At 50.3% G+C, this 25,053-nt stretch overlaps 12 protein-coding genes and 2 non-coding genes across 14 annotated transcripts; 4 read left to right on the top strand and 10 right to left on the bottom strand.

The window, feature by feature from the left end:
- Positions 1-5,739: 5,739 nt before the first annotated feature.
- On the top strand, positions 5,740-10,851 carry YALI1_A07472g (uncharacterized protein; the record flags this gene model as incomplete). The annotated part of the gene is made up of 2 exons (XM_499858.3): positions 5,740-5,839; positions 6,626-10,851. The coding sequence occupies 2 exons, from the start codon at positions 5,740-5,742 to the stop codon at positions 10,849-10,851; spliced, it is 4,326 nt and encodes a 1,441-aa protein (XP_499858.3).
- A 412-nt stretch (positions 10,852-11,263) lies between these two features.
- Positions 11,264-11,345, bottom strand: YALI1_A07425r. Its single transcript has one exon. It is a non-coding gene; the product is annotated as a tRNA-Lys (tRNA).
- Positions 11,346-11,641: 296 nt separating this feature from the next.
- YALI1_A07421r lies at positions 11,642-11,730 on the bottom strand. The gene has a single exon. It is a non-coding gene; the product is annotated as a tRNA-Tyr (tRNA).
- Positions 11,731-12,002: 272 nt separating this feature from the next.
- YALI1_A07418g (uncharacterized protein) lies at positions 12,003-12,803 on the top strand (the record flags this gene model as incomplete). Its single annotated transcript, XM_499857.3, has 1 exon — positions 12,003-12,803. One exon carries the CDS (start codon positions 12,003-12,005, stop codon positions 12,801-12,803), a length of 801 nt encoding a protein of 266 aa, XP_499857.3.
- Positions 12,804-12,934: 131 nt separating this feature from the next.
- YALI1_A07405g (uncharacterized protein) lies at positions 12,935-13,393 on the bottom strand (the record flags this gene model as incomplete). The annotated part of the gene is made up of 1 exon (XM_499856.2): positions 12,935-13,393. One exon carries the CDS (start codon positions 13,391-13,393, stop codon positions 12,935-12,937), a length of 459 nt encoding a protein of 152 aa, XP_499856.2.
- Positions 13,394-13,721: 328 nt separating this feature from the next.
- Positions 13,722-15,779, bottom strand: YALI1_A07381g (uncharacterized protein; the record flags this gene model as incomplete). The annotated part of the gene is made up of 1 exon (XM_499855.3): positions 13,722-15,779. The coding sequence occupies one exon, from the start codon at positions 15,777-15,779 to the stop codon at positions 13,722-13,724; it is 2,058 nt and encodes a 685-aa protein (XP_499855.3).
- A 160-nt stretch (positions 15,780-15,939) lies between these two features.
- On the bottom strand, positions 15,940-16,269 carry YALI1_A07376g (uncharacterized protein; the record flags this gene model as incomplete). The annotated part of the gene is made up of 2 exons (XM_068281679.1): positions 15,940-16,102; positions 16,151-16,269. The coding sequence occupies 2 exons, from the start codon at positions 16,267-16,269 to the stop codon at positions 15,940-15,942; spliced, it is 282 nt and encodes a 93-aa protein (XP_068137780.1).
- Positions 16,270-16,405: 136 nt separating this feature from the next.
- Positions 16,406-16,687, bottom strand: YALI1_A07372g (uncharacterized protein; the record flags this gene model as incomplete). The annotated part of the gene is made up of 2 exons (XM_068281678.1): positions 16,406-16,602; positions 16,645-16,687. The coding sequence occupies 2 exons, from the start codon at positions 16,685-16,687 to the stop codon at positions 16,406-16,408; spliced, it is 240 nt and encodes a 79-aa protein (XP_068137779.1).
- An 888-nt stretch (positions 16,688-17,575) lies between these two features.
- Positions 17,576-18,141, bottom strand: YALI1_A07357g (uncharacterized protein; the record flags this gene model as incomplete). The annotated part of the gene is made up of 2 exons (XM_068281677.1): positions 17,576-17,902; positions 17,947-18,141. The coding sequence occupies 2 exons, from the start codon at positions 18,139-18,141 to the stop codon at positions 17,576-17,578; spliced, it is 522 nt and encodes a 173-aa protein (XP_068137778.1).
- Positions 18,142-18,915: 774 nt separating this feature from the next.
- On the top strand, positions 18,916-20,367 carry YALI1_A07349g (uncharacterized protein; the record flags this gene model as incomplete). Its single annotated transcript, XM_499854.3, has 1 exon — positions 18,916-20,367. The coding sequence occupies one exon, from the start codon at positions 18,916-18,918 to the stop codon at positions 20,365-20,367; it is 1,452 nt and encodes a 483-aa protein (XP_499854.3).
- A 429-nt stretch (positions 20,368-20,796) lies between these two features.
- YALI1_A07326g (uncharacterized protein) lies at positions 20,797-21,218 on the bottom strand (the record flags this gene model as incomplete). Its single annotated transcript, XM_499853.3, has 2 exons — positions 20,797-21,092; positions 21,158-21,218. 2 exons carry the CDS (start codon positions 21,216-21,218, stop codon positions 20,797-20,799), a joined length of 357 nt encoding a protein of 118 aa, XP_499853.1.
- A 445-nt stretch (positions 21,219-21,663) lies between these two features.
- YALI1_A07318g (uncharacterized protein) lies at positions 21,664-22,074 on the bottom strand (the record flags this gene model as incomplete). The annotated part of the gene is made up of 1 exon (XM_499852.3): positions 21,664-22,074. The coding sequence occupies one exon, from the start codon at positions 22,072-22,074 to the stop codon at positions 21,664-21,666; it is 411 nt and encodes a 136-aa protein (XP_499852.3).
- Positions 22,075-22,958: 884 nt separating this feature from the next.
- On the top strand, positions 22,959-23,714 carry YALI1_A07309g (uncharacterized protein; the record flags this gene model as incomplete). Its single annotated transcript, XM_499851.3, has 1 exon — positions 22,959-23,714. The coding sequence occupies one exon, from the start codon at positions 22,959-22,961 to the stop codon at positions 23,712-23,714; it is 756 nt and encodes a 251-aa protein (XP_499851.3).
- A 349-nt stretch (positions 23,715-24,063) lies between these two features.
- YALI1_A07290g (uncharacterized protein) lies at positions 24,064-24,897 on the bottom strand (the record flags this gene model as incomplete). The annotated part of the gene is made up of 1 exon (XM_499850.3): positions 24,064-24,897. The coding sequence occupies one exon, from the start codon at positions 24,895-24,897 to the stop codon at positions 24,064-24,066; it is 834 nt and encodes a 277-aa protein (XP_499850.1).
- Between the last annotated feature and the right edge of the window lie 156 nt (positions 24,898-25,053).

Below are 25,053 nucleotides of genomic sequence, written 5' to 3'. Positions count from 1 at the left end.
GGTTGGTAGGGTTGATGAGTCAGCGGGTGGTGAGGCGTGTACGGACTGCTTTTGGGGCGTCTTTCGAGTCTCCTTGAGTGTTGATCAATACCTTCTAATCTCCGTATGACGTGGTGATAAGTGAGACTAAACAGATGATTAAGTGTGTTTATGCATATGCAGCATACATGTGAGTTGACGGTTAGTTGGGTGGTGGCGAATTGTGAACACTTTTTTTTTTAATGATCCAGTTGAATGGTGTTAATTGTTATTTGGTCAGCTCGTTTTCTCCACTACATGTCTCGTCTATGCGTTTAAAGACTTCTTTTAATTCATGTGCGGCTTGGCTATACTTCATATTGGCGAGTGGGGGGAGGGTGGGGTAATAGATTACTGTGACTAAGCAGTTGCGACGAATTAAAGAGTTGTTCAGAATGCTGATTAATATAGATACTGTGGTCGAAGAATGACTTCGGTCTCTTACTACCGCTGGTGTGTTTTATCCTCATCTTATGAGTACCATCCGGGGAGTACGAGTAGAGAGCTAACCTCTCCACACCCAGAGCTCGATTAGTAAGCCGTCTTACTAAACCCCAGGATATCGTACTAGTAATCACTTCAATCTCCCTGCGTAACCACCGCATGTCTCACTCGGGCCCGGCGTTTAAGCCCTACCTGATTGCTTTTCACGGATCAGCATCACCGGGAAGCCACCTGCAGATCAGGGTCGCCATTGGATGGGCTGATATGCGATGCGAGGTGACCGTTTCCGTATTCAGTAGTCATTCAGCGAGAAGATTCTCGGCTTCTGCATCCGCACAGATTTTTCCTTGATTTTTTTTCCAACCACGGCGATCTCAAGTGATCGTCCAAGTAACCAGGTCATAAGCTCAAGTATTTCAGAGGTTGAGTTTAACTGGGTCGTGACAATCTGGAAAAATGTCAGACGGGGCCAATAACAGCAACTGAGGCATTTAGAAGCAGATATTTCGCCATGGCGGCTAAAAACAAATATATTTTGGTGGCGTATTGGACAGGTTTTCATAGAGTAAGTCGTTTTCGGCCAACTCGTGATGGTGTATTATGCGTCCTAAACGAAGATGATATATCATACTGCGATACAGGGTGCGCAGCTTGTATAAATTTTTCAGGGGTTGAAAAAGAAACGATTGAATGTTCTGAGCGACGTTGACTTTACGGAATCATAAGCGTGAGCAATACTTGTACAAGTACTTGTACAGTAGCCATTGTGCTTTCAACTGCCATTCACGTTCAGATCCTTCACATCAAGCATGAGACACGATGCAAGCAAAAGTGATCGACAACTTCAGAAACAAGACCCGCGCTTTGTTGGGCTCGATCTAAAGGTCTCAACAGACAATAGACTCATGACCAAAAGGAGCCACTGTTGCACTTGTAGGGTTCGCAACTAGGTCTGTCTTAAACGCCTTAAACAACTCAGACATGCTTGATCGCGTTACCCGGAACGTCTCGATGCCCCAGCTGATCGAGGGGATGATCTGAGCGTGAAAAAGAAGTCCGAGTCAGGGCACCGGTGCTCCAGTGTTCGACGGCCCGATGTCACGCAAGGAAGTGTACAAGTACCAGGAGGGTTGTCTTGCGGAAGGGAGTACCAGCCAGAGTTGACGTTCTGTACATACCGTACGAGTACGTGTTGTACGGTAAGTAGTCTACGTAGTCAAGACTGCTTCGACGATGACGTATGAAATTACGTACTGGTCGCAGCATGACCACACTACCTCCTCTACGAGTATGTCTTGAAGCTACAAGCACTGGTGTTATGTTATACCCTGCTTGTAGCATCTACTAAATGAACTACAGCTATAGTATGTATTACTTGTAGTATCTACAGTAGCATATCCTTAGATTCATAGAAAAATACCCCAGATTCATAAAAAAAACCCCCCAGATTCATAGCCAGTATCTATTACATAGCAGACTAACCGGTATCGGGACCACCAGTGCGCCCTTGATTGTGCACCGCACGTAGGAGCTATGGAATGTGGGGTGAGTGGAAGTGAGGGTGACTGACAGAAGAGGGGGTTTCAAGTTCGATACAATATCAAGCAAAGAGACAGACTTGCGCTCAACTTTCGCAAAAGGAGGCTGTAGTGTAGCACAGAGATGGCGCGTACAAGTAGAGTATACTTGGGATATTTCAGCACGATCTCTTTAGCACCTGCTAGTTTGTTTGCTACAGTACGAGGTGCTACAAGCACTTGTAGTACATACTATACTTGCACCACCCTGTCTCATCGGCAAGTCGGGATTAAAGACTTTTCCGCCGACTGTGACGTCATTTAGTGCAGCCATGTTGGGGGGTTATATGGGTTGGATTGAGACGAAAAGACCTCCATAGCGAAGCCCGGAGGATGGTATTTTGATTCCGTGCAACACTCAACCAGACGGAGACGTATTTTTTGACGACACGATTTTCCGAGATATTTTCATGTGCCTTTAATTTTTTTTTAATATTCCACGGTGCTCAGCCTCGTCAACTTACTGTACCCCACATTTGAGATTAAACCGATACTAAAAGATAGCCCTTCGAGCAACTCTATCCAACCTATTAACTCGGTGGTACCGGAGGATAGCGTGCTTCATGGGACGCAGCAAGCAGATAGATTTGCCACCAGAGCTACTGTGGCCAAATGAGCGTTGTTCCGGACCAACGGAGAAGTGACACAACCAAAGGAGCCACAGGTGGAGGAAAAGACGGAGCAACTTCCACAAACCCACCCACAAACCATTCGACATTCCGCTCTCGTACAGGTACGCATTGTATCCCACTTTGTCCACGTCTGCCCCACATAGGTCTCACTCTTTGTATGTATCTTGCTGCGATGGGAAATTAATCAGGGTCGCAACGAGCCAAGACAAAAAGGGGTGCCAAGAGATGGAATACTGGGGTGCGAGAGTGAATACAGAGAGGGAGGGTACAAGTACGAGTACGGTAGATACTGTGGCATGCAATTTCAGGTCCATAGATTGAACAAGATCTTCCTTAGTTGACAATGACCGACAAGTTTCAGAGAACCAAGTGAGACCATTGCACTTGTTTCGATCATTCCTCAATATGAGACTGTCGGTACCAACGAGTTCGAGTTGGGGTCGAGTTCGACTTCGAGTACCGTGTACTTACTTTTACTCGTAATCTACAATTGCAATTGTACCACGTGCGGTAAAGTACATCCGACATGCCCACTCCCCCACTCGTAGTCTCCAACTACTCTCTAGTTACAAACAATACATTCTCTACATCCTCCAGCAATAAATAATACACCAGCAACAATAGCAGATGAATAGGTCAAGATCAACTCAACATGCTCATCTCAATGCTGTCCAAAAATGTTGAACTTGACAAAGTCCTCCCAGTGCAGAGACTCCTTCTTGGCCCGCTCCAGCACCTGGGTGGAGGGCATGTTGACCTGCGCCAGAGTCGCAACCGCAGGGGGCATGGGATACCCCGTCTGGAACTGGGGAGAGACGGGGGGCGAGGTACGGATAGGCTTGTCCATTGTCTTGTGTGTGCTTTCTACTAGTAACTGGCTGTGGGTTCTAGCTGTGTGTGGGTTCTAGCTGTGTGTGGGTTCTAGCGGGCTGTGTTTGTGTGCTGTGCTTTTTGCGCTGACTATGGTCGGTGCTGTAACGTTGGTTGGTTAGTGAACACCTTCTGGGCTTCCTCCGCCCTTATATATTTCTCTGACAATACTTTTTCTAGCCCAGGTGTAACAAACAAGCCATAATGCTAATGGAATATGGGTGACAAATAAGGTTGTGGGGTCGTGCAGTTAGAGTTGTAAGGACAAACACAGGGGTGTCTCCAAATACCTCGTAGCCCGACGACGATAAGCGCGAAAAACCGCGGGAGACCCACAAAATATTTTTCCAGTGCAAGTTACCCGCTTTTCGCGTTTATCCGCGCCCAGAAACGGCCCGTAGCCCCGACGCCTCGCCACCCACGGATTAATGTTGCATGCAAGTGTACCCTGAACAGCCACGTCTCACATGCACCTGCACTGTGGGAGATGTGCTGATACTATTGGCTGATCTGGGGTAGGTTGATAGCGACAGCAGGGTAACGGAACAAGACGAGGTGAACAAGACGAGGCCAACGAGACAAGACGTGGCGAAACAACCAGTGGCACAGCTGAGCGGAGAACATGTTGCAGAGCGAGTTCACGTTACCATAGCAATATAGCAACGTCACGTGACTGGGGGAAGCTCTGCTACCCACTTCCAACCATCGCTACCGGCTCCCAACTATCGCTACCGCTTCCAACCATCGCTACCCGCTTCCAGCTACCGTACCACCATCACTATGTTATCTCCTATCGTACTCACTTATACCACCTCTCTGTCTAGTGCCCATATTGAAACACCTCCGTACTCTAAGCGAAACGTTGAGCTTCTATTCCACCTTTCGTAGTCATGGCACAATGTAGCTCATTGGACGTTGCATAGGGTCATTCGGAGGAGTCTTCGGGTGTAAGTAATGACACAAGTCTTGTACGGCTACTTGTACAGTATGTACTCCTATCGTACTGCTGTCGTACTCCTATCACACAAGTGTCGTACGTACTACAAGTACTGTATGTACTCCTATGATACAAGCATCGTACATAATACTCGTATCATACTCCACAAATACACAAGTACACAAGACTTGCTCCCTACCCCTTACTCGCTACTCGTACGCCATGCATTCCCCTCACGGCTTCGCTCGATGCGTCCAGATGCGTCACGTGACCTTCCATTTTGCTGCCGGCTCAACGATTGGCGGTTGAAAGATTGGAAAAAAGTGAAAAAAAATTTCCTGTTGTTGTTTCTTTTTGCCGAGTCCCACGGCGGGAGCTTGTGCCATACAGTAATACTGTATTTACTTGTGCCACACAACTGTAATATGGGTGCGAGTACAAGTATCGTATGTACTGGTGGAAACATCCATAATTTCACTCGCACTCTCGCCAATCACCCCTAGACGATAATCCGGCCAGGAGAGCGCCTATTTGCTCTGGTTTGTGCCACCTGCGTGTGTCACGCGGTCCCCGGGCGCTCTCATTCCTTTCTTTGCATCAAATCGGCTGCTCTTGCCCCTAAATGGGCAATCTGGCCCTCTCTCGATGCGCTGTCTACGTCTAATGACGCAACCTTCCAAGTAGCTCCACAGTGTTTCTGAATGCCGTAGATGACGAACCCTAACGACCGTCGTGAGAATAAGTCGTGAGTAGTCGCCAACCCTAGGTCTGGTCTTTCTCTTTCGCCAATCTTTGGCCCTTCTTTCGCCAATCTTTTGGTCTTGGCCGCCCTTTACTGCACCTTTACTCACTGTAGCTCCTCCCACATCTAAGCTGATGCTCGTCGTACTGTACTCCTCAGAAATGCCAAATTCACTTTCAAGCTACTGGTTAAAGTTGCATAGTGTCCCAGAAAATGGCTGCTTGCTAAGGTCAGATTATTAGGAGGTTACTTAGTGGCCAGCCGTGTGGACGGAGTCGGAACCGACCGCACAGCCGTTCGACGTCGCCTGGGCCTCTCCGCTCTCTCCCCGCGCTCTGCTCACCGGTTCAACCCTCCCCAACCCTCCTCCCCCAACCCCCAGCCACCTCGCATACGGTTGCATCCCACACGATATTCCCGTCTTACCCGCCGTTTAGGTTTAGATGGTCTTCTCCACACATTTGCTGCTTCTTCAACATCAGCCATATCTCGAGAGACGACCACCGCACCCCCGACTAAATGACTCTCGCAAGCAGCATCGGCTCCGTCATCAACGGCGTCAGCAACACCGAAGTGTCGTGGCTCAGTCGCGGCAAGGTTCCGGCCCTGAACAGCAAAAGTGAGTATCGTCGAAGGGATCGAGGAAAAGTGGTGACATGGACAACGTCGTGCGTGCTGGACAGCGGGTCCGACGAGACTCGTGTGATACTGTCCGCTGGCTGAGGTCGTCCCACATGTGCTCACAATCTGCCGGCTCCCCCCTCCCCCCCGTCGGTGTCGTCTGTGTGCTCACCGTCGACTGTGGGCTATCTATGGGCGGCTATCTGTGGACGTCTGATAGAAGGACGTCGAGCGAGATGACGTGACACAAACCAACTGTGTTTAGGTGTTGCGGAAAAAAAGCGATACGCACCACAACGCAAACGTCGCCACGATATACACACCCCCTCAACAGTGTCTTAGACACCACACATCACCCCCATCGCTATGAGGTCACCTGATAGCAGCGTCCGATTTGACTTGACACTAGTCGGTAATAAGAAACATGCGATTTGCCGATGCACAAACACGAGTCCACGCCAAAGATGCCAACGCAATCGTCCACGTTGCTTTCCTACTCGATCCAGACTCTTTTGTGCTCCGATAAACGTGCTCCTATTTTGTGGGGAAAAAAAAGCCGCACAGGATATGAGCGCTCCGTCGTTGGACTGACCTGTGTCGAGATGATGATAAGGTGGTCTATTATGATAACGTTGATACACGCGGACTATAGGACGCAGGTGTTGAATATACTAACAGCTGTTAGTGTCATGGAATCACCATGACGTCTCTTCTACACTGTTAATGACGTTGCCAACGATGACCTAAACAAACAGTCCACTCATGCAGTACTGTACTAACGCAGGAACTAGAGCCCGATCCTCGTCCACCTCTTCAGTGCAAAACCAGCCGTCAAAGCTCTCTCTTGGTCTCCAGCATGTCAAGGAAGAAGCTGATTCGCTTTCATCCTCACGGGCCACGTCGCCAGGTACCACTCCCACAAACGTTGCATCTTCCAGCCCCTCTGCATCAAAGACGGCACTGGAGCCCTCCACCTCCTCACACGACTTGTCTAACACCCGTTCCCTGGACCCCTACGTCAAGACCTCTGTCGGAAGCCCCAACCTGTCTCGTTCACGCACCATTTCTGCGCCCGAGTTCAAGTCCGAGCGTGAAAAGCTCAACAAGGAGCAGTCGCCAGGCTTCAAAAAGTCGTGGCTCAACTCCTTCAGCAAGTGGAGATCTGGCAAAGACGAAAAGACTAAAGATGGCAAGGATGCATCCTCGTCGTCGTTAGGAAAGAGCCCTACAGCCACGCCTTTCTCGAAACCCAGCAAATCACAACCCATTGCATCCAAGGAGCAGCAAACGTCGGCATCGTTATCAGGCAAGGCTGCCCCCACGACACAAACCACCACAACGACGATTCCAGAAATCGCTCCTCCTGTCGCTGCTGCCACAGGAGCCACTACCGTCCCTCCTGCATCTACTCCCACCTCTGCCAACCTCCCGACTTCACCCCCTCGGACAGCCTCTCCTCGTATCAATGTTGAGGCCGTTGCCATCCCAGAGAAGCCCTTCCCGCCTGTCCACGCAGCAGGCGCCTCACCGGCGGTGGCCTCGTCCATCGCCTCTTCTGCATCCACAGATGTGGGATCACCCAAGGGGTTCCTTCTCAACACTCTGCGGCGGTTCTCCAAGTCGCAGCCCTCCACAGGAGGCGTAGCGTCGTGTCCCACGTCGCGTGTTTTGAACAAGAACAGTAACCGACGGAATTGTCAGCTCACGGGTCTTGAGGGCGTCTCTTCTCGTCGAGTGTCGTTTGATATCAACACGTATCATTCGGACCCTCCTCAGCAGATCCCCGCCCGGAAGCCCAAGAAGGGTAATGTAGAGGTTGGTGCCGATGGTTTGCTCCGTAAGAATGGCATGGTGATCCAATCACCCCCTCAGCACCATGACCAGCATCACTTCAACCCATTCAATTCGGGTGTTGGACAGCCCAGACGGCAGGCGGCAAAGACGGCTCCTCCTGCCACTTCATCCAAGACCCCACAGACGGCAGCTCCTGCTCAGGCGGCTCAAACGCAGACAACAACCCCTCAAAAGCCTGCCACTGCCTCTCCGGCAGCCCAAGCAGCTCCAGTTGCAGTTCCCAAACCTGCAGCACCCGCTCCCGCAGCAGCAGCAGCAGCAGTACCCAAAGAGCCCGTTGCTCCCAAAATAAGCCCTCCCACTGCTGCGACGGCTGGAGCTGCTTCTGCCGCAGCAGCAGCAATCCCCTCCAATGGTGGCTCCTCAGTCGCGACTTCCACAGTCTCTGCTGTACCTTCCACTGGAGCTGTCTCCAACGGAGTCTCGTCTTCTGCTTCCTCCACTTCGTCCACGTCATCGACCTCTTCCAACAACTCCTCCCTCACAGTCCCTACCGGCGCTCCTGTTCGAGCATCCTCTCCCAATGGCAAGTCTCCTCTTGGAAAACCGTCCCAACCCCATCTCACAGTAGACATGCAGAAGGTCGGGGGTCGCTCACCCGTAGGGTCGCCTCGAGAATCGCCTTCTCCCTCGCCTACGACCTCTGGTCTCTCACGATCCAATTCTGGACGTTCCAAGTTTGTTATCATGCGAAATGGTAAGGAGGTGGAGTTCACCAAGGCGTCGGTCTACAATAAGGAGAACACTCTGGCTCGTTCGGGCTCACTGACCAAGAAACGATCGCCCCGAAACTCGCCCAAAAACTCTCCTATTGCTGGCTCTCCTCGGTCTGCATCTCCCCTGGCAGCCAAGGCGTCACCCAGCAAGCCCCCCTCACCTACTAAGGAAACTGCCAAGGACAGTACCAAAGACACTAAAACGTCTCCTCCTCCGGGCGACGACGAGGTGCCCTCTATCTCCAACCTCATTATCGACACGCCTCTCAAGACATCCCATGAAATGTACAACGAGAAGGACGAGTCGGACGAGGACAACCCGCTGGATGTGGACGTAGAGAAACTGTATACTCGGTGCTGTCATCTGCGAGAGATTCTGCCAATCCCAGCTACTCTAAAACAGATCAAGGCCCAAAAGGCGCCTCTTTCCCTGCGTCTGATGAATCCCAGACCCACGTTGATTGAGATCCAGTCATTTGCCGACTTTGTGGCTGTGGCTCCGGTCAGTACACTTGTTCTGGATAATGTGACCCTCACTCCGGATATGTTTTCACTGTTGTTTGCGGCAATGAGTGCTTCGCAATGGCTCGAAAAGCTGTCTCTTCGAAACACTAGCATTGACGAGATGTCATGGAAGCGCCTGTGCTACTTGTTGGCCATGAACTCCAAGCTTGTTCGGCTGGACTTGTCGCATCAGATGAAGCGGGACAAGGACAAGGAGCTCAAGCAGCGAACCCCTCCCACTGTGGATTGGAAGCTGTTGTGCGATGCTCTACAGTACGGCAAAGGTATGGAGGAACTTGTGCTCAACGGCTGTTTAGTGCCTTCTGAGGTGTTTGAGCATCTCATGTTGGGCGCATGCAAAAATACAAAACGTCTCGGACTAGCATTCAACGATTTGGGCCCCGAGGAGATGCATTTCGTTGGCCAATGGATGACTGGCGAGTGTGAGGGTCTCGATATTGGAGGTAACCATCTGACTTACGTGGAGGAGGAGGAGGAGGTGAGACAAGAAGGAGCCGAAGGTACAGAGAAGGGGGAGAAGGAGGAGAAGGAGGAGAAGGAGGAGAAGGAGGAGAAGGAGGAGAAGAAGGATAAGGTGCCCGTTTCCGAATCAACCGAACCTACCGCTCTTGATGTTCTTCTGGATTCACTCTCCGACAAGGAGCTGAACCTGCGGTTCCTTTCCCTGAACTCCACGCACCTCGAGGCCTCTCCCACGACCGAAAAGCTCATCACTGCCCTTTCCAAGCTGCAGAATCTCCGGTTTTTAGATCTCTCTTCTAACTCTGGACTCTTTCCCTCCCTTACGACTCATCTGTGTAAAGCTCTACCGCTTTTCCCAGATTTGCGCCGAATTCATCTCGATTACTGCGACTTGAGCCCTCGTGATGTGGTGCAGATTTCAGACGCTTTGGCGCAATGTAAGTCGCTTCTGCATGTTTCCCTTGTTGGAAACACGCGCATGGACCGAACTTGTGTGGCAGCTCTGACTGTAGCCGTTCGGGTTTCAAAGTCCATCTACCTTCTTGACCTTGAACAGAGTCTCGTACCCAAGATGGAGCAGCGACGAATCGTGCATTACTGCATGCGCAACATGGAGCGGTTGGTATACGGCAAGGCAACCTCTGAAAACGAGATTGACCATGAGATTGAGGTCGGAGAAGACAACCGGGATATCTTTGACGTGGGTAAGGACATTGCTTCTACTGTCGATGATATTCTCGAGTTTAACCAGGAGACGTGCCAGGTTAGTGACATGCTACTTCAGCGTGCCTACCACGTTAAGACTCGGGTTCAGAAGGTTATGGACGAGCTGTTTGCCAAGCGAAACAACGGCGAGCTGACCTACGAGGACAAGGAGCTGCTTGTTCGTTACTGTTTCCTCGATGCTACTTTGAACGAGACTCTTCAGAACTTTGAGAAGCAGCGAAAGCAGCCCCAGACCCAGGGTCCCACCGTCCATCCTCTGACTCACATGATGGGCCTGGCAGGCAACGAACCTCAGATCAAGGCTCCTGATCTCCAGGTTGAGGGAGTGGATGAAGGTCGTCCCGCTCTTTCCCGAAACTCGTCGTCGGCGTCTATCCAGGCTCGACGACAGGAGCTCGAGGAGGGAGAGTTTCACAAGTGGGGAACTTTTGTGATGCAGGTTCGAGAGAACGAGCCCCTTCTTCACTCTGGCCGACCTTCTGGAGATGATCTGCGTAAGGCGATTCTCAATGCCACCGGTGTGGGCACTGTTTCCGAGTTGATTGGCGACATTATTCATTCTGGAGTGGATGTCGAGGAGTTACTCAACATTTCTGGTCTGGATCAGTACCGAAAGACTTTGGCTGAGGAGACTGAGGATGGATCTGCTGTTCCTATGGAGGTCAAGGCCGAGCGAGATGCCATTGACAGTTTCTTGGAGGATCTGGCCCGGGTCAGAAGCAGATGATAACACAGATGATAACAATGAATGGTGACATTCGAACATGTATATTACGTCATTTTATTTAACACTTTGGGATTTGTAAATTGAGGAGAGTACGAGTACAAACAAGTACAACATGCTGTGTGTGTACATGTAGTATAGCGATAGGATTGCTTTTATCGTCCTTGCATAATCTTGCATATGAGCTGCACAATAGAAGAAAGAATAAAGGAGAAGATGTGAAGACGAGTACGAGGGCAAGTACACACTTGAAGTTGCAACGGATGGATGTATGTAACTGATCGATGTACGGAATACAATCTGGCTGTTGAACACACATTGTTAGTGTGTTTGTCCGGGAAAATACAACTTCGTAGCTCCGTTTCGGCTCACGTAATCAAAAAAAAGTACAACCACTCTGTGAGATAGTTGCTTCAGCCCGACGTGGGGCTTGAACCCACAGCCTTGAGATTGCTTTGAATAAGAGTCTCACGCTCTACCGATTGAGCTAGCCAGGCGAATTGGTATTTCCGAGTGGGTAGGAGCTATGGAAGGTGTTGAGTAGCCTAACTAGCCGGCGAAAATTGACATTAGTTGGAGCTGACGTGATAAGCAGATGTACAACATCTATCAAAGTGATTGGGGTGGATTATGTCACTGCTTTAGGCCACGGAAAACTTTTCGCTGATGCTCTGAGTGAAGACATCAGCGGTATCTTCACACACATTTAGTTTGGATTGGTAGGTGACGCTGTAAGGATGACATGCAAAAAGCGGATCGAAAAAAGAAGTCGATCACAGAGTGATCAGTACCATCTCCCGGGGGCGAGTCGAACGCCCGATCTCAAGATTACAATTCATTCCATTACAGTCTCGCGCCTTAAACCAGCTTGGCCACCGGGAGGTGATGAGTTTCGGATGATGGTTGAGGGAGCTAGAGGTGTTAATCAATGGGGGTTTTTGGCGAAAAAAATGTACGGAAAAGCAATAAATCGAAAATTACAAGGACTATGAAAACCCCTAGACTGTTTCCATCCGAATCCGCCAGCTACTTTGCCCAACAAAGGCATCTCAAATCCACCTGACCAACCCTAACCTAGCATATCGCATGTACATGAACTTTTCAGGAACTTTTAGAAGCTCGATTCTTTCCACCAGATACAACAAAGGCACGGCATGAGAAGGAATGAGGATACACACGACCAACTCACCATCAGCGACGCTGTTCCGCCCGCTCTGCATCCCAGCCACCATAACGACAGCCACACATCTTCGTTGGAGAGCGAGGAGAGCGACAGTGACAGCGGAAGCAGCTACTATGAGACGGACAGTGACGAAGACGACATCTTTTTCCCCACCTGCCGTATTCCAGACCTTGATATGATCAATAATAAGCGTCCAAGGGCTCCCGATCCGAAATCCCGCAAACCCACGCAATTCTGGGTGGCCAAAATGGCAGCTAAAGATTTTTTCCGGCCGTCCATGAAAGCTGAGGTTTCTCGATCGCTGTACTTCATGTACGCTCCAGACTGGTTTGATCCGTTTGACAAGAGCAGTGCCTCTCGCCTGAATCCATGGCTGTTTGGACTTGAAAAGGAGTTCCAGGCCTTTGACGAGGGGATCACTCTAGACCGAAACTACCGAGTCTACACGCATAAGAATCACAAGGAGCTGACAACCAACGTGATCGCTGTCAAGGTGGAGTTCAGAAACGTGGCCTCGCTGGGATACAGATTCGATCTGCTGTTCAACGTCGATCCTGCCTGGGGCAAAGAAAGCAGAAACTCCAGTCCCATCCGAGCCCACTTTGTCACCGGAGATAACTGCTGCATCAAATGCAAGAGAAAGGGCCATATCGTCGCCCAGTGCCCGATAGCTACGTTTATCCGATGTACAACTCTCCCGCAGAGCGTCACCTGGGGCACCTACTCGCATAACGCCATGAAGAAACACAAGTATACCATGGTGGTAGTGTAGCCACCAAACACAACCATACTCACAAAAACAGACACTTGTATATATATATAAAACTAAATTGCATAATAGATTCATTAACATTCGTTCTTTGGAGATTACTGGCACACTCAAGTCGTAAAATTCATTCACATCTAAGCACTAATCTTCATCCACTGAGGAGAAGCACAATGGGCGGCAATGCCAGGAATCTGCACGTAAATGTACTGCTCAGATCCCTCGACACAAGCGTAAAAGTAGGGGGAACCATTGTAGGTCAAGGTGGCAGCGGAGCCGTCCTGAGACCACTTCAGAGCCGTCTGTCCGACCGGAGCGTAGCCAAAATGTCCATTGGAGGAGGTATGCAAGGTGGCATTCGTGGGGGTTCCGGCAATGTCGATTTCCACACGGCCGTTAGCCACGTTGATGCTCAGATCGGGACGATAGTCGGGGTCCGAAGCGCCAACAGTAGGCCGATAGACAATATCAGTTCCTTGAACATTGAGGTCGGCGGGTGACACGACCAGAATCTGGTCAGCAGGGGCTTCGGGAGAGGTAGTCACTGGAGCAGCCACAACCAGCAGAGCAAGAGAAACTAGGCTCATGAACATCATTGTAGTATTGTAAGTGTTGTGTGAGAGTAATGATGAGGGTCTGATATGGTGGGGACACAGACCAAATAAATAGGATGCAAAAGTCGCTCCGAGCCCAGGAAGGCTGGGGAAAGATATGGACCCACCAAATTATTATTTTTTGGAGTGAAGTTTTTGGATGAGGTTTCATTGTGGTGAACGGATCAATGCTGCAAAGGCGCACATCAGACCAAAACAGGCATCCACAGCCAGAGCCGTGCTATAACACTTTCCTGGTTGGGTAACTGTAAAGAACGACATAAGGCCCCGGCTATTTGTAAAAAGTAACTTGGAAGGAGGCTCTTGATGTCTAGAGTAACTTCTGAAACGACGGAGAATCCATATAACGCATGTTCGTAGCGTTGGGCGTAGGCAGAAGAGGAAAGAAGAACTCCACATCCACGGAAGGTCGAGAAAAGACCATTTTTACGTCGTAGTCGGACTTGACCAGCTCCCGATCCTCGTGGCTGCGAATGTGCAGCACCTTGTCCTCCACCATGATATGGAAAGTCTTGATGCCGTTCTCGAGCAGCTCGTACAAAGTTGGCGGGGTCTCGTTCACAGAGAAACTAAAGTCCATTTTCTTGTCCATGAACCGAAACGTCACTGACTTGTACCCAGGCAGGGTGGGTCCATATCGTGGAGGAGGTGCAGAGTGGGGAGTGTGAGATGTCACTGGTGCTCGTCCAGCCACGGGTCCCACGTACTGAGGGACTAGCTCGAGGTAAATGTTTCCCAGAGCATGCACAATTGCATCAAATCCAAAGTCCTTGGCACAACCTCCAATGAGGTTATGGAAGAAGGGAGACGCAGAGGATGTCCCGGGGGCAGGTTGGGGGCGCAGGTTCAGGGTCTGAACCACGTGTGCGGTGGTAGGCTCGGAAAGCAGCTTCTCCCGCAAGCTATCGTGCTTGTCTTTGGGCTGGTGACGCTCCAGCATGAAGGCGACTGCGGATTCCAGCACACCTCGTCCTAAAGCTTCCAAATTGGACGAAGGAGGCTCCTTTCCAGAATGCGAGCGAGCGACGAATGACAGAAACCGATCGCAAGCGATTTTTAAGTGCTCGGCAGGGATCCCGAGACTCAATGACGTGACTGATGGCAGCGTCGTTGGGCCGTGGGCCTGCTGCTGGTAGCGCAGGCTCTGCAGGGCCACCGATGCGTCTTCTTCAGACCGGTGACGTTTCACGGGTGACATGGCTGGAGGAGGGGTGGCAACTCCATTGTGACCGTTATCTGCGGCGTGGGCAGGCGAACCATGATGGGGATGCATAGGTCCGGCCATTGCGGCCAGGAAATTGACTCGTTGAGGGTGATGGCCCTGGGAAACGACATGGGAGCTTCGCTTGAACCGTGGCACTCGTTTCCTGTTTCGTCGCACAGACTGGATTCCTGCTCGAACTAGTCGATCAAAATCTGCAGCCGTCTCGGGAGGATAGCCGTACTCCTCGCGCAACGTGTTTGCCACATTGGAGATTTCCACGTCCTGTTCACTGGCCTTTTTGGACGACAGGGCCATGGAATCAATGAGATCCAGACGGCGGCTGGAGAAGCGTTTCCACAGCTTTTCGTCCTGGAAGTTGAGCTTCTCCCTGATGCTCTGCGTCACTCCGCCCTTCTTCTTGTCCTCCGTGTTGTCCGGGCTGGTGGGCTGTGCTTGTGTTTGTTTCGAAGCCAGAGGGGTGGTTGGTTTGGCATTTTGCGGCGTAAAACTCGAGCCTGTGGGTTGGTTATCCGGGGCCACGCTGGCGGCAGACGCGTTTGTGGCTGTGACCGGTCCTTCCGCGGCATTGTCGTCGCTAGTGGTCTTTTCTTCAGTCCCGCTCGTAGCAGTTATGCTTGTGTTTGTTTCTTCACTCAGTGGCGAGTCTGCGGGCGTTTTGGAGATGGCGTGGAGCATGGACGGCAGCTTGGTGGACTTGGAAAACGGGGACGAGAGCCGGGTGGCAGCTCCGTGTTCATTATCGTGATTTTCCGTCATTTCATAGCGCGGCTTGGAGGTTGTGTTTTTGTCGGAGCAATTATGCAGGTGACTCAAGCCTACCGAGTCTCCATGACTATCATCACGTGAGAGAGTCATTTGGGTTAGGGTCCTGAGTTGTTTTGAGCACCGCTGAAAGTCTATTGTCTGGCCAACTGGGGCCGGCCTGGGAGCTAGACCCCAACGTTTTTCAGCCAACAATGCAAAAATGAAATCATAAATGAACAGACATGGCCCAATCTGATGAAGATAAGCGACGATCCAGCTGGGTTCCATGCACCATGGACTATTGTGTGCGCTATAGCTGGGACGCCTGCGGTGCTCGCTACATGTTTGCCAAGACGTTCCATTCAACGGTGCGTTTGACCTGTCGAGTGAAAAAAACATGTATCAAGAGATGCACCTCTGGTGCCTCTGGCAAATTCGTCAACGTCCCGTTTTGCGGTACTCATGTGGTCTTTTTTTAAATTTTTTTGGAGCCCGCTTCGGATGGACCTTCGGATGCGCACTTCCGCCCTTCCATTCATGCGCCCATCCACGCTTTGTCTCAGTTTGCCCTCGCGGCTATTAGGTATTCCGTGGAGAACGGACAGTGGTTGGGTGGAGAGGTATTATGTGAGTGATTTATTTGGGACAGCCTAGGGTACGAGAGATTCGCATGGTCCGGATATGCTGTACTTGTACGTGGGCTCGAGCAACACGTGAACCAGCTTGCACATCTGGTGGAGAGTAGTATGTACAAGTAGTGGAGTGGTTACTCAGGCTTTGATCTCGCGACAGGCCAAAGTGGAGAGTGCGTCCGACGATGACGCAGTGCAAAGCTGATACAAGGCGGTTTAGGCGGATACGAGGGTATAGAGTCAGTCCAATGAGACATTTGAATTGATTAATGAATCGCCATTTATTTATTGGTGTCTGAGATGCTTTGTAATAGGTCTTCAGTTCTACTGGGTATGTAGTAGACAAGGTTCAAGGTTGTCGTCAGGGCTGAAAGAGTGTGCTGAGGATGAGGTTCATAAGAGGCTGTAGGAAGGATAGATCTCAGTGTGTGTGTCAACTGATTTTATTGGTACAGTACAGTACGAGTACAGGTACAGCAACATTGGGCTGTTGGAGTGTGAGAGCATGTACATAATCATAGATCTGCCAGAATCAGAACTCCAAGACTTACTCGAACATGTACAAGTACTCGGAGCTGTACCGTTCCGTACTTGCTAACTCCCTCCAAGCAACCTTTGACAAGGCTCTGAACCATTAGAGCCTTGTCCGCTGCTCTTCCGTGTTTTGGTGGTCATTCAGGACCCATCAAATCATCTGGAAGAGTCAACTAAAGTATATGTAAATTAATTGACTTTGATTGGTGCTCTTGGGGTGGTTGAGATCATAGCTAGGAGAAATGTAACCATGTCTTTGCAGTAGTACTAGTTTGAGGGACTGTCCCGGGTTACAGTAGGTACCTCAAAGCCGCCCATTACTCGTCAAATATTCAATTTCGCTGCCTTTCGGTAGCAGTGTACTTTTTTGACCGTTTTTGAACAGCAGACCAACAGGATGACAATGCGCAATGATGATGGTTAGGGTGCTCGTAATTGTGGACATATGATACTCATGGGAAGATACTGTAGCTTCTAGGCCTCTATTCCAGGTCTCTAACACACGCGGAACACAGAGGAGGCCAACCAGCAATGTCTTCTCTTTCTCCTTTTTCTCCATCGCCAGTCCTCCATAGCAAAAACCCGCTGTTGCGCCGAAAAAAGAAATAATAGGGGAACAAGAACAACACAATCCCTGTGGGACGACGATGAGGACGAGATCGATCACTCACATATGGACGACGGGAGATTGAGGCTGGGATCGACGCGGCCCTCGAGCCCTTGGTGGCTCACTTCTGGAGTATCTTCTTGCCTGAGCTCTGCACCCATGTCGGTGGGCGCTCATCTTGTTCTAGTCGTCGTCGTAATCTCCAACAGCAGCGTTCTTGATCCCATCCTTCTCAAGATCAGACAGATCCTCATCGCCGTCATCATCGTCAGCAGGAGCAGCATCTGCAGTAATAGCAGCTTCAGCAATAGCAGCTTCAGCAGGGCTTCAGCAGGGCTTCAGTAGAAGCGTCAGAAGCCTTCTCGACAGCCTCCCCAGCAGGGCAATTATGACCAAAAAATCGCATACCTCTCAGCATAACATCACCCTTCGATCTCTACACTTTGATTCTCGTAAAGATCTCCATCGCCTGTACGTGCAATACTTATAGCTATGGCGAATCGGGAATCCCACCAAAACTTCATCCACGGACGTGCCCCGAAAAGCAGTGTCAAAGTGAGTTCAACAAACGGCGATACGACGGACGGGCCATAAGAGAACGGCACAATGATGTCACACCCACACACACCATCTGAACGAAAATGATATCTTTCAAGATACAGTAACCACAGCTTGCTTAATTGCACATGTGTATGATAAGTGGGGTCCGATAGGGTTGTTCTCGTACTGTACTCACTGTACTCACTGTACTCGTACTGAGAGCCATCTCTAACCCTCCCTCCCCAACCCTAACCATGCGACGGGTAGATCTCGTAGTCTCGTGTTTCAGAACCCAGCTCAGAAATACATAGTGTATGGTCGTTTTGCTCTGCATTTCCATAATTCCGAGTTTCCGAGTACTCATGCGTATTCGTAGAAATTCATACAAATACGTACTCGAAGGCCGAGCAAATAAACGAGGGAGATGTTCGCTTCGCGCCTGTGCCATCCGCGTCAGTGCATAGACCGCACAAGGATGTGAGAGTGAGAGTGTTGCCGTCTCATTCCGTGCTAGAACCGGTTGGTCTGCTGCGTCTCGTAGATGCTCCACTTGTACACGTAATGTCGGGATATTTTTGGATCACGTATCTTTGCTCTCCATAGAATTGTATCGGAGGTAGCGTTTGCACTCTCGTCCGCTTATGCTCTCAGCTCTATGGAATTTGGCATTTGAAAAAGTATCAGCAGACATGGCTCGTGGTAAAAGTATGCCTGTTGGCTGCCTCTCGTAGTTTGCAGCGAGTGCGTGAGCGGGTGTTTGAGACACACTAGTGTGTGCCGTGTGGTGTGGTGAGGAGGAGGGCAAGTGGGATTTTGAACAGACGTTTTGTTTGTGTATATAAGGACCCACTTTCTCCGACAAATCATTCTTTACCGGCCCCAAAACGCTCCCTTCTCCTCACCCTCATGCACCCCTATATGTATGGTGACATCACATGTGGTCCAGACGTTAGTCTTTTTTTAGGTTCCACAAGTTGGGTGACGCGGAGAAAGAAGGGGTACGCGACCATACACCAGTCCACACCTTTCACCAGCGGACTACAGCCCTTGGAGCACCGGTCGAACACGCAGCCGAGTGCGCGGGAGCAGATAAGCAGAGACAACGACACCTCGAGAGTTTTGCACCAGTAGAATCGACCCAAGTGCACCACCAAAACCACCAAAACCAAAAACCCACGTCCCCAACCAAATCAACCGTCCATTCTCTCCAACAGACCCAAGAATGGACTTCAACAATCTCTCGCCGTTGGACATATTGTCCAAAAAGACCAACAAAATGTCCAAGCGACTGGACTCGGACGTTCTGCCCTCCAACGCCTCGATCACCTCGATCGAATCAACCGAAACTATGGGAGGAGTGACAGATCAGTTTGGATACAATCAATATGGAGAATGGAACCCGCGAAGGACATCGTCGGCCTCGTCTATAGTGTCGCGCGACTCGCAGGACTTCTCCTACAACCACAGACAAACGTCCATCATCAGCACAAACAGCAGTATTGGAGGCTTACTCATGTCACTAAAGGTGGACGAGGAGGACGAAGATGAGGAGGATGAAGACGAGGAGGATGACACCCCACTCGCTCAGACGTATACAAACGACACAGCCAGTATACATTCAGCAGACACTGTTCAACAGCGGGAACTGACCTTAGAGGAGCATCGGTCCGAGTTTGAAAACTACTACAGAGATCATAAACCTCGAATTATCGATGATGACGACGATGATGAGCTAGATGAGGATTTGGTCAAACAGCCGCAAGTTCAGCAGACCAGATTCACGGCTCCTGTTGCCGACAAACCGCTCCCTCCTGCATTTGCAGACAAGCCATTACCTTCGTCTCCTGTGCCTCCGCGGGTTCAACAGCAGCATCAACAGCATACCAGAGTCCCCTCCAACGGTTCCATGCGGTCTCTGACGCCCTCTACACACACGGTGAGCAATACTAACAGTGCTCCTACTCCTAGTGCAGGGGGCCCGGTTGGAGGTGTTGGAAATGCTTCTTCAGCTACCATTCCTCTTCCTTCCAACTCGGCCACCGCAGACGAGCATCTTTCCGCTGGAATCACTTTCCACGAGCATGGCAAGCTGCGTGAGAGTGCGTACCAGTTCCAGACGGCTGCCAATATGGGAGAGCCGACTGCCATGCTACTGTATGGTCTAGCTCTACGACACGGATGGGGCCTGCGACAGAACCCCGAGGAGGCCGTCAAGTGGCTCAAGCGGGCAACCAACATTTTTTTCGATGCCGGTAACGACAAGGGCAACCGTTCGTCGACGGCAGATCTGCTCAAGACTCTAGGCAAGGCAGATACTGTCACAGGAGGCTCGGGTACGTCCAACGTGAAGAAGTCACGGGTGGGGCTGGCTTTGTACGAGCTGGGGATGAGCTATTTGCATTCGTGGGGCGCCGGCAAGGACGAGGATTCGGCATTGCAGTACTTCGAGTTGGCTGGCACACTTGGAGACGGAGACGCGCTGTGTGAGGCGGCCAACATTTGGATGAAGAATGGAGGCAACGGTCGTAAGAAAAATTTGCATCGGGCGGCGGAGCTGTACAGACAGGCGGAGGATCGGGGCGTGGTCATTGTGGGCAATCATTGGATCTACAAGGACAAGTACATGCCCAAGAAGGACAAAAAGAAGGATAAAGGGTTCTTGAAGAAGAAGTAATGGGAACGACCACGAGGATGACCAAGGGGAGTAATGAGAGAAGATGAAAATGAGGAGATTGATAATGTATTATACTTTGTTTGAGGATGTAGGCATGCCCATGTGTAGAGATACGGAAAGGTTAGTACGACGAAGTAGAGAATAATGTTACCTAGTGAAGCCACTGCCATGATAACAATCAAGACAAGTTCTGTAGATGCAGGTACAGAACAGGAAGCCAGTTCGTACCATACTCAACTATTGCTGTGATACTCCTCTATCCTTTGACTATCAGCATGTATGCTCAACTACAATACAACGTAGAATGATCAACTCAACTATCAAGGTTCCCACAGCTCCAGATGATTCCATCTACAACTCGGATCCACAAGCCTACAACACACTCAACTCTCTCTACTCTCAACTCACATCATACAACTATATACATATCTACTCGGAGCAGCACTTGACCTTCTTGCCCTTCTTGCCCTTGGTGGGCATGGGAGGAGGGCTCTTGATGGACTCATTGTCTCCCATCTCGGAGTCCTTGTGCAGATTGAGCTGGTACTTCTCCTCATCAGGGTTGTGCTTCTGGCCCTGGACCACCTGTGTTCGCAGCACGTAGGCCACGCCGTTGATATGCTCCAGACGCACCTTGACGTCCTCGTCCTTGGGATCCAGCTTTCGGCCGTCCTCAAAGCCCTTTCGAATGTTGGCCTTGGCCTGTCCTAGCACAAAGTGATCATCTGGGTTAGGGTCTGTCGGGGCACGGGTTTCCCTTGGCAGTCGTTGTTGCCGCAACTGTACTCACTCTTGAACGCCAGGTTGGCCGCTCGCAAAACGTTTCGGTAAGCCGTCAGTCCCTGTGACATGATTGTGTTGCTTGTATCCGAGTGAAATTTCAATGTTGAAAGATGCGTAGTCAAAGTTTATTGGTGGGTCGAGATGAGCTGCAGTCAGGACAGCTTGAGGAGTTTGGGAGCTGCTGATCAAGTCGAAGCGTGGGTGACTTAGTCTCAGCCACGTGACTAGTCGTATTGGCGGCGCGGTTGGTAGTTTCGAGTTTTGTATTGTTTGGTATGGTCTACTCTTTTTGTCTTAGTAATCAACCGCATCGCCACGTTTATGCCATTGACAGGAGTGTCTAGCATGCACATTGGGGATAGTTGAAGAGAATCTGGGATCGGGATATTCGTAAGCACTATAGTAACACACATAAATAGGGTCATATTTAGTTCTTGCAACTATCTGCCAGTTTATACACAACTCCCTTTCTCCTTTGACCTTACCAATGAACCATCATAGAGATCACGTCTCTCAAAATTCATCAAAGGACGCTCCCTCGGTTGTTGTTGGAAATCCCTCAGTGATAACGAACGGATTACGACGAACGATTTCAAAAGCATCTGGATAGAACACCTCCGTGTCTGAGTCCAAGTCACTCAGATGATCCCATTCTGCCTCGATAGAATCCATCATTTCGTCTCGCTGCTCCCCCAGACGCTGCGACATGGTCATTTCTAGCGGAGGAGACTCGGAAGACTGATAGAGTCGCTTGAAAGTGAGATGATGGAAACGCCCCGGGAACTGAAGGGACTCCACTTTGACTGTGATGTTGAGATTGGCGTTGCTCAGAAACAAAGAAAGAAGAGCATCAACGAGCTCCTCAGGGTGGAGCAGGATTTCTCCCTCGGGAGATAGGAAGCGGTCGAACTCTGAAAGATCCATAGTAGGAATGGGGAATGAGAACGTGGGAATGCTTCTGTTATATGTAAGAGCAGGATATGGACGCCTTGACGAGGGAGCATAATCTGTCGTTCCATAGATTATCTCATGGCTTACCAATACTGAGAGTTGATCTTGGATTTCAGATACAGATTCAACTCCTTGTTGTTGTGTAACAACCGGTATTGTTGTTGTTCAGTCCAAGAGATGTTCTCGATTCGGGTCTGATGTTTGAACCGCAAAGCACCATATTCGAAAGGTATTGCTCTCTAGAAGCCAAGGGGAGCCAAAGGAAGCCAAAAAGAGCCAAAAAGAGCCAAAAAGAGCCAAAGGGGAGGTGTTCAGTGAGTATTAACAAGACTCATGTGGGAATTTGCTCTGGCCAACAACCCATCGGAGGAGTCAGCCCGGAACTGTGTCGTTGATGGTATCTTCGGATGTCTCAGCTTTTGGGTCTTCATCTGGCGATGTTCTGGCAAGAAGTTGGGTCAATAGCAGCAACTAGAGAATCAATTCTGGTTGATTTACCCAACGAAATGAACAATTGGCATGTTGTTTCCCCATTCCTGGACTCTTGGGGCTGTTCACGTGCATTTGGGGCTGTTCTGGTGTGGAGAACAACCAGGCTAGAAAAAGAATCTTGTCAACCACCCACAAACCAGATGTCTGCTCTTCAAAGTGGCTCATAAAGGACCACCTTGTATGATAACGATCCATCTAGTATCATAACAATCCATCTGGTATCACCACCAACCATCCGGCATCTCATTCTCATCCGCCTTTGCTACCCCTCTTTAGTTTCAGCCCCAACCATGCAGATGTACACCTGATGTGGAGGAGTATATATATGCCTGTGGAGAACCCGTTCGGCTCTCCATTACGATACAATGACCCAAGCGAAATACAACAGGAAAAACATCTTCTACTTCAGAGTGCTGGAGCACAAAAAGAAGACTGTGGCAGTCTGTTTCCCGGCTGACGGAGAGCCCCTGCCTGTTTCCTACGTCTCTAACGGCACTGCTGCGATTACCGACTGGTTGAAGGCCAACTTTTCTGACACTAGCAACACCACAGTTGTCATTGTGGACCCCGTCACCGACAGAAAGTACTCTCTTTCAACCAACCAGAAGCTCCTCAACGCCATTTCCAGGCATGTCGAGATAGTCGTCCCCTACGTGTTTCAGTGGGTAGCGTACGACCGACCCACGGGCGAAAACTACAAGAACCTCAATTTTCCGTTTCAAATGACTGAGAAATATCTCAACGCGGGCTACCCTCTTCCCAACGCCATTGAGCAGGGGTTCAGGGGTGCCAATCTCAAGAAGGCATGGAAGTATGTGAACCTGGACAACTTTGACGCGGAACTCGACTGTATCAAAACAGATATCAAGTTTGAGCGTTTCTACAACTCCTTCTACACTAAACATGCGTCATCTGGAGAATGGTCAGCCAAGTTCATGACAGATCCTAAGCATTTGCGCATGAAGAAGTACAAGATTGGGCGTCAAGAGGGACTTGACAACGGAACTATCCAGCCAGTTTTCTGCACTAAGGGAGATGGAGGGTATGAAGTTCGAACCGGCTGGGTCGCGGCAGATGATGTAAAGGTCAAGCTGGAGAAGGCCCGGTCTGGTTTCGACTAACATTATGGCTTCTCAACAGCTAACTCTCAAGTAAAGAACAATTGTTAACGTTGAATGAACATCCCGATTCTAGTGAGGATCTATTGAATACGAGTAGAGTATGTACTGTGCTCGTACTTACTCAATCTAGACCTCTCCTTTGACGGTAGTTCATCGGCAGTAGAGACACATTCTGACTCACTACAACCATCTAAAAAGTCAAGAGAGTCCGAACGATGGTTGTGCTAGCTCTTCTCACACAACTGCTCGACATACATAACAGGTAGTAGTGTACAGTATGTATTGTGTTGTGCTGTGCTCCCACTCGAAAGTGATCAATAAATTCATTCAATATATTCGCCCACTCTGCTCACAACTTCTCGTAAGTAGGCTTCTTCTTCATGGCCATGCTCATGGCAGCCTCGATGGTGTCGCCAGCAACAGCATAAGTGTTGAAGTTTGCAATCTGGGCCAGACCGTCTTCAATGGTGTGGTCAATGGCGTAGTTGATGGTCTCCTTGGATCCCTGGACAGCCACGGGGGACTTCTCGGAGATGAGAACAGCCATCTCGAGGGCCTTCTTCATGCCGGCAGCCTTGTCCTCAACCACGTGGGTAACCAGACCCTGGGTGAAGGCCTCCTCGGCGCCAAAGATTCGGGCAGTGTAGGCGAGCTCCTTGATCCATCCGAGGTTGTTGACCACCTTGGGCAGTCGCTGCAGAGTGCCCATGTCGGCGGCCAGACCAATGTCGGCCTCCTTGATGGAGAACTTGACGTCCTTGGAGGCGATTCGAATGTCCATGCCGGAAATCATGTCGAGGGCCAGACCGAAGGAGATTCCGTGGCACACGGCAATGATGGGCTTTCGGCACAGATGGGGCTGCTTGATGTTGTCCTGGAAGTCGGTGATGAATCGTCGGAACTTGATGGCCTTTCGAGCAGCCTCCATATCGTCGTCATCGGCTCCAAACGAGCCCATTTCCTTGATATCCAGACCCGAGCAGAAGGCTCGGCCCTCGCCGCCAAACACAATGCATCGGATGTCGCTATCGTCGCTCATCTGGATGAAAATCTGGCCAAACTGCTCCCACGTCTTGAGGTTGTACGAGTTGAGAGACTTGGGTCGGTTGGTCTCGACCAGCGCCACCCACTCGGCGGGGAACGAGATCTTGAACTGGTCATAAGCGGAGTAATCGAGAGGCATATTGTTGTTTGTTGTTTGTTGTTTGTGAGTGTCTTTGCGTGACTGAGTGACAGACTGCGATGTGCCTCTGTATGTATAAGTATACCCCAGAGTTCAGCTGCCTCGGCCCAACTGTGTGGGACTCAAGGTTTTGTCTGTGAATGTGGGGGAGGCCGA

Source organism: Yarrowia lipolytica, chromosome 1A (assembly GCF_001761485.1).
Source record: "Yarrowia lipolytica chromosome 1A, complete sequence".
Taxonomy (NCBI): domain Eukaryota; kingdom Fungi; phylum Ascomycota; class Dipodascomycetes; order Dipodascales; genus Yarrowia; species Yarrowia lipolytica.
The sequence above is the reverse complement of the archived record's forward strand: the minus strand, read 5'-3'. Positions and strand labels throughout refer to the sequence as shown.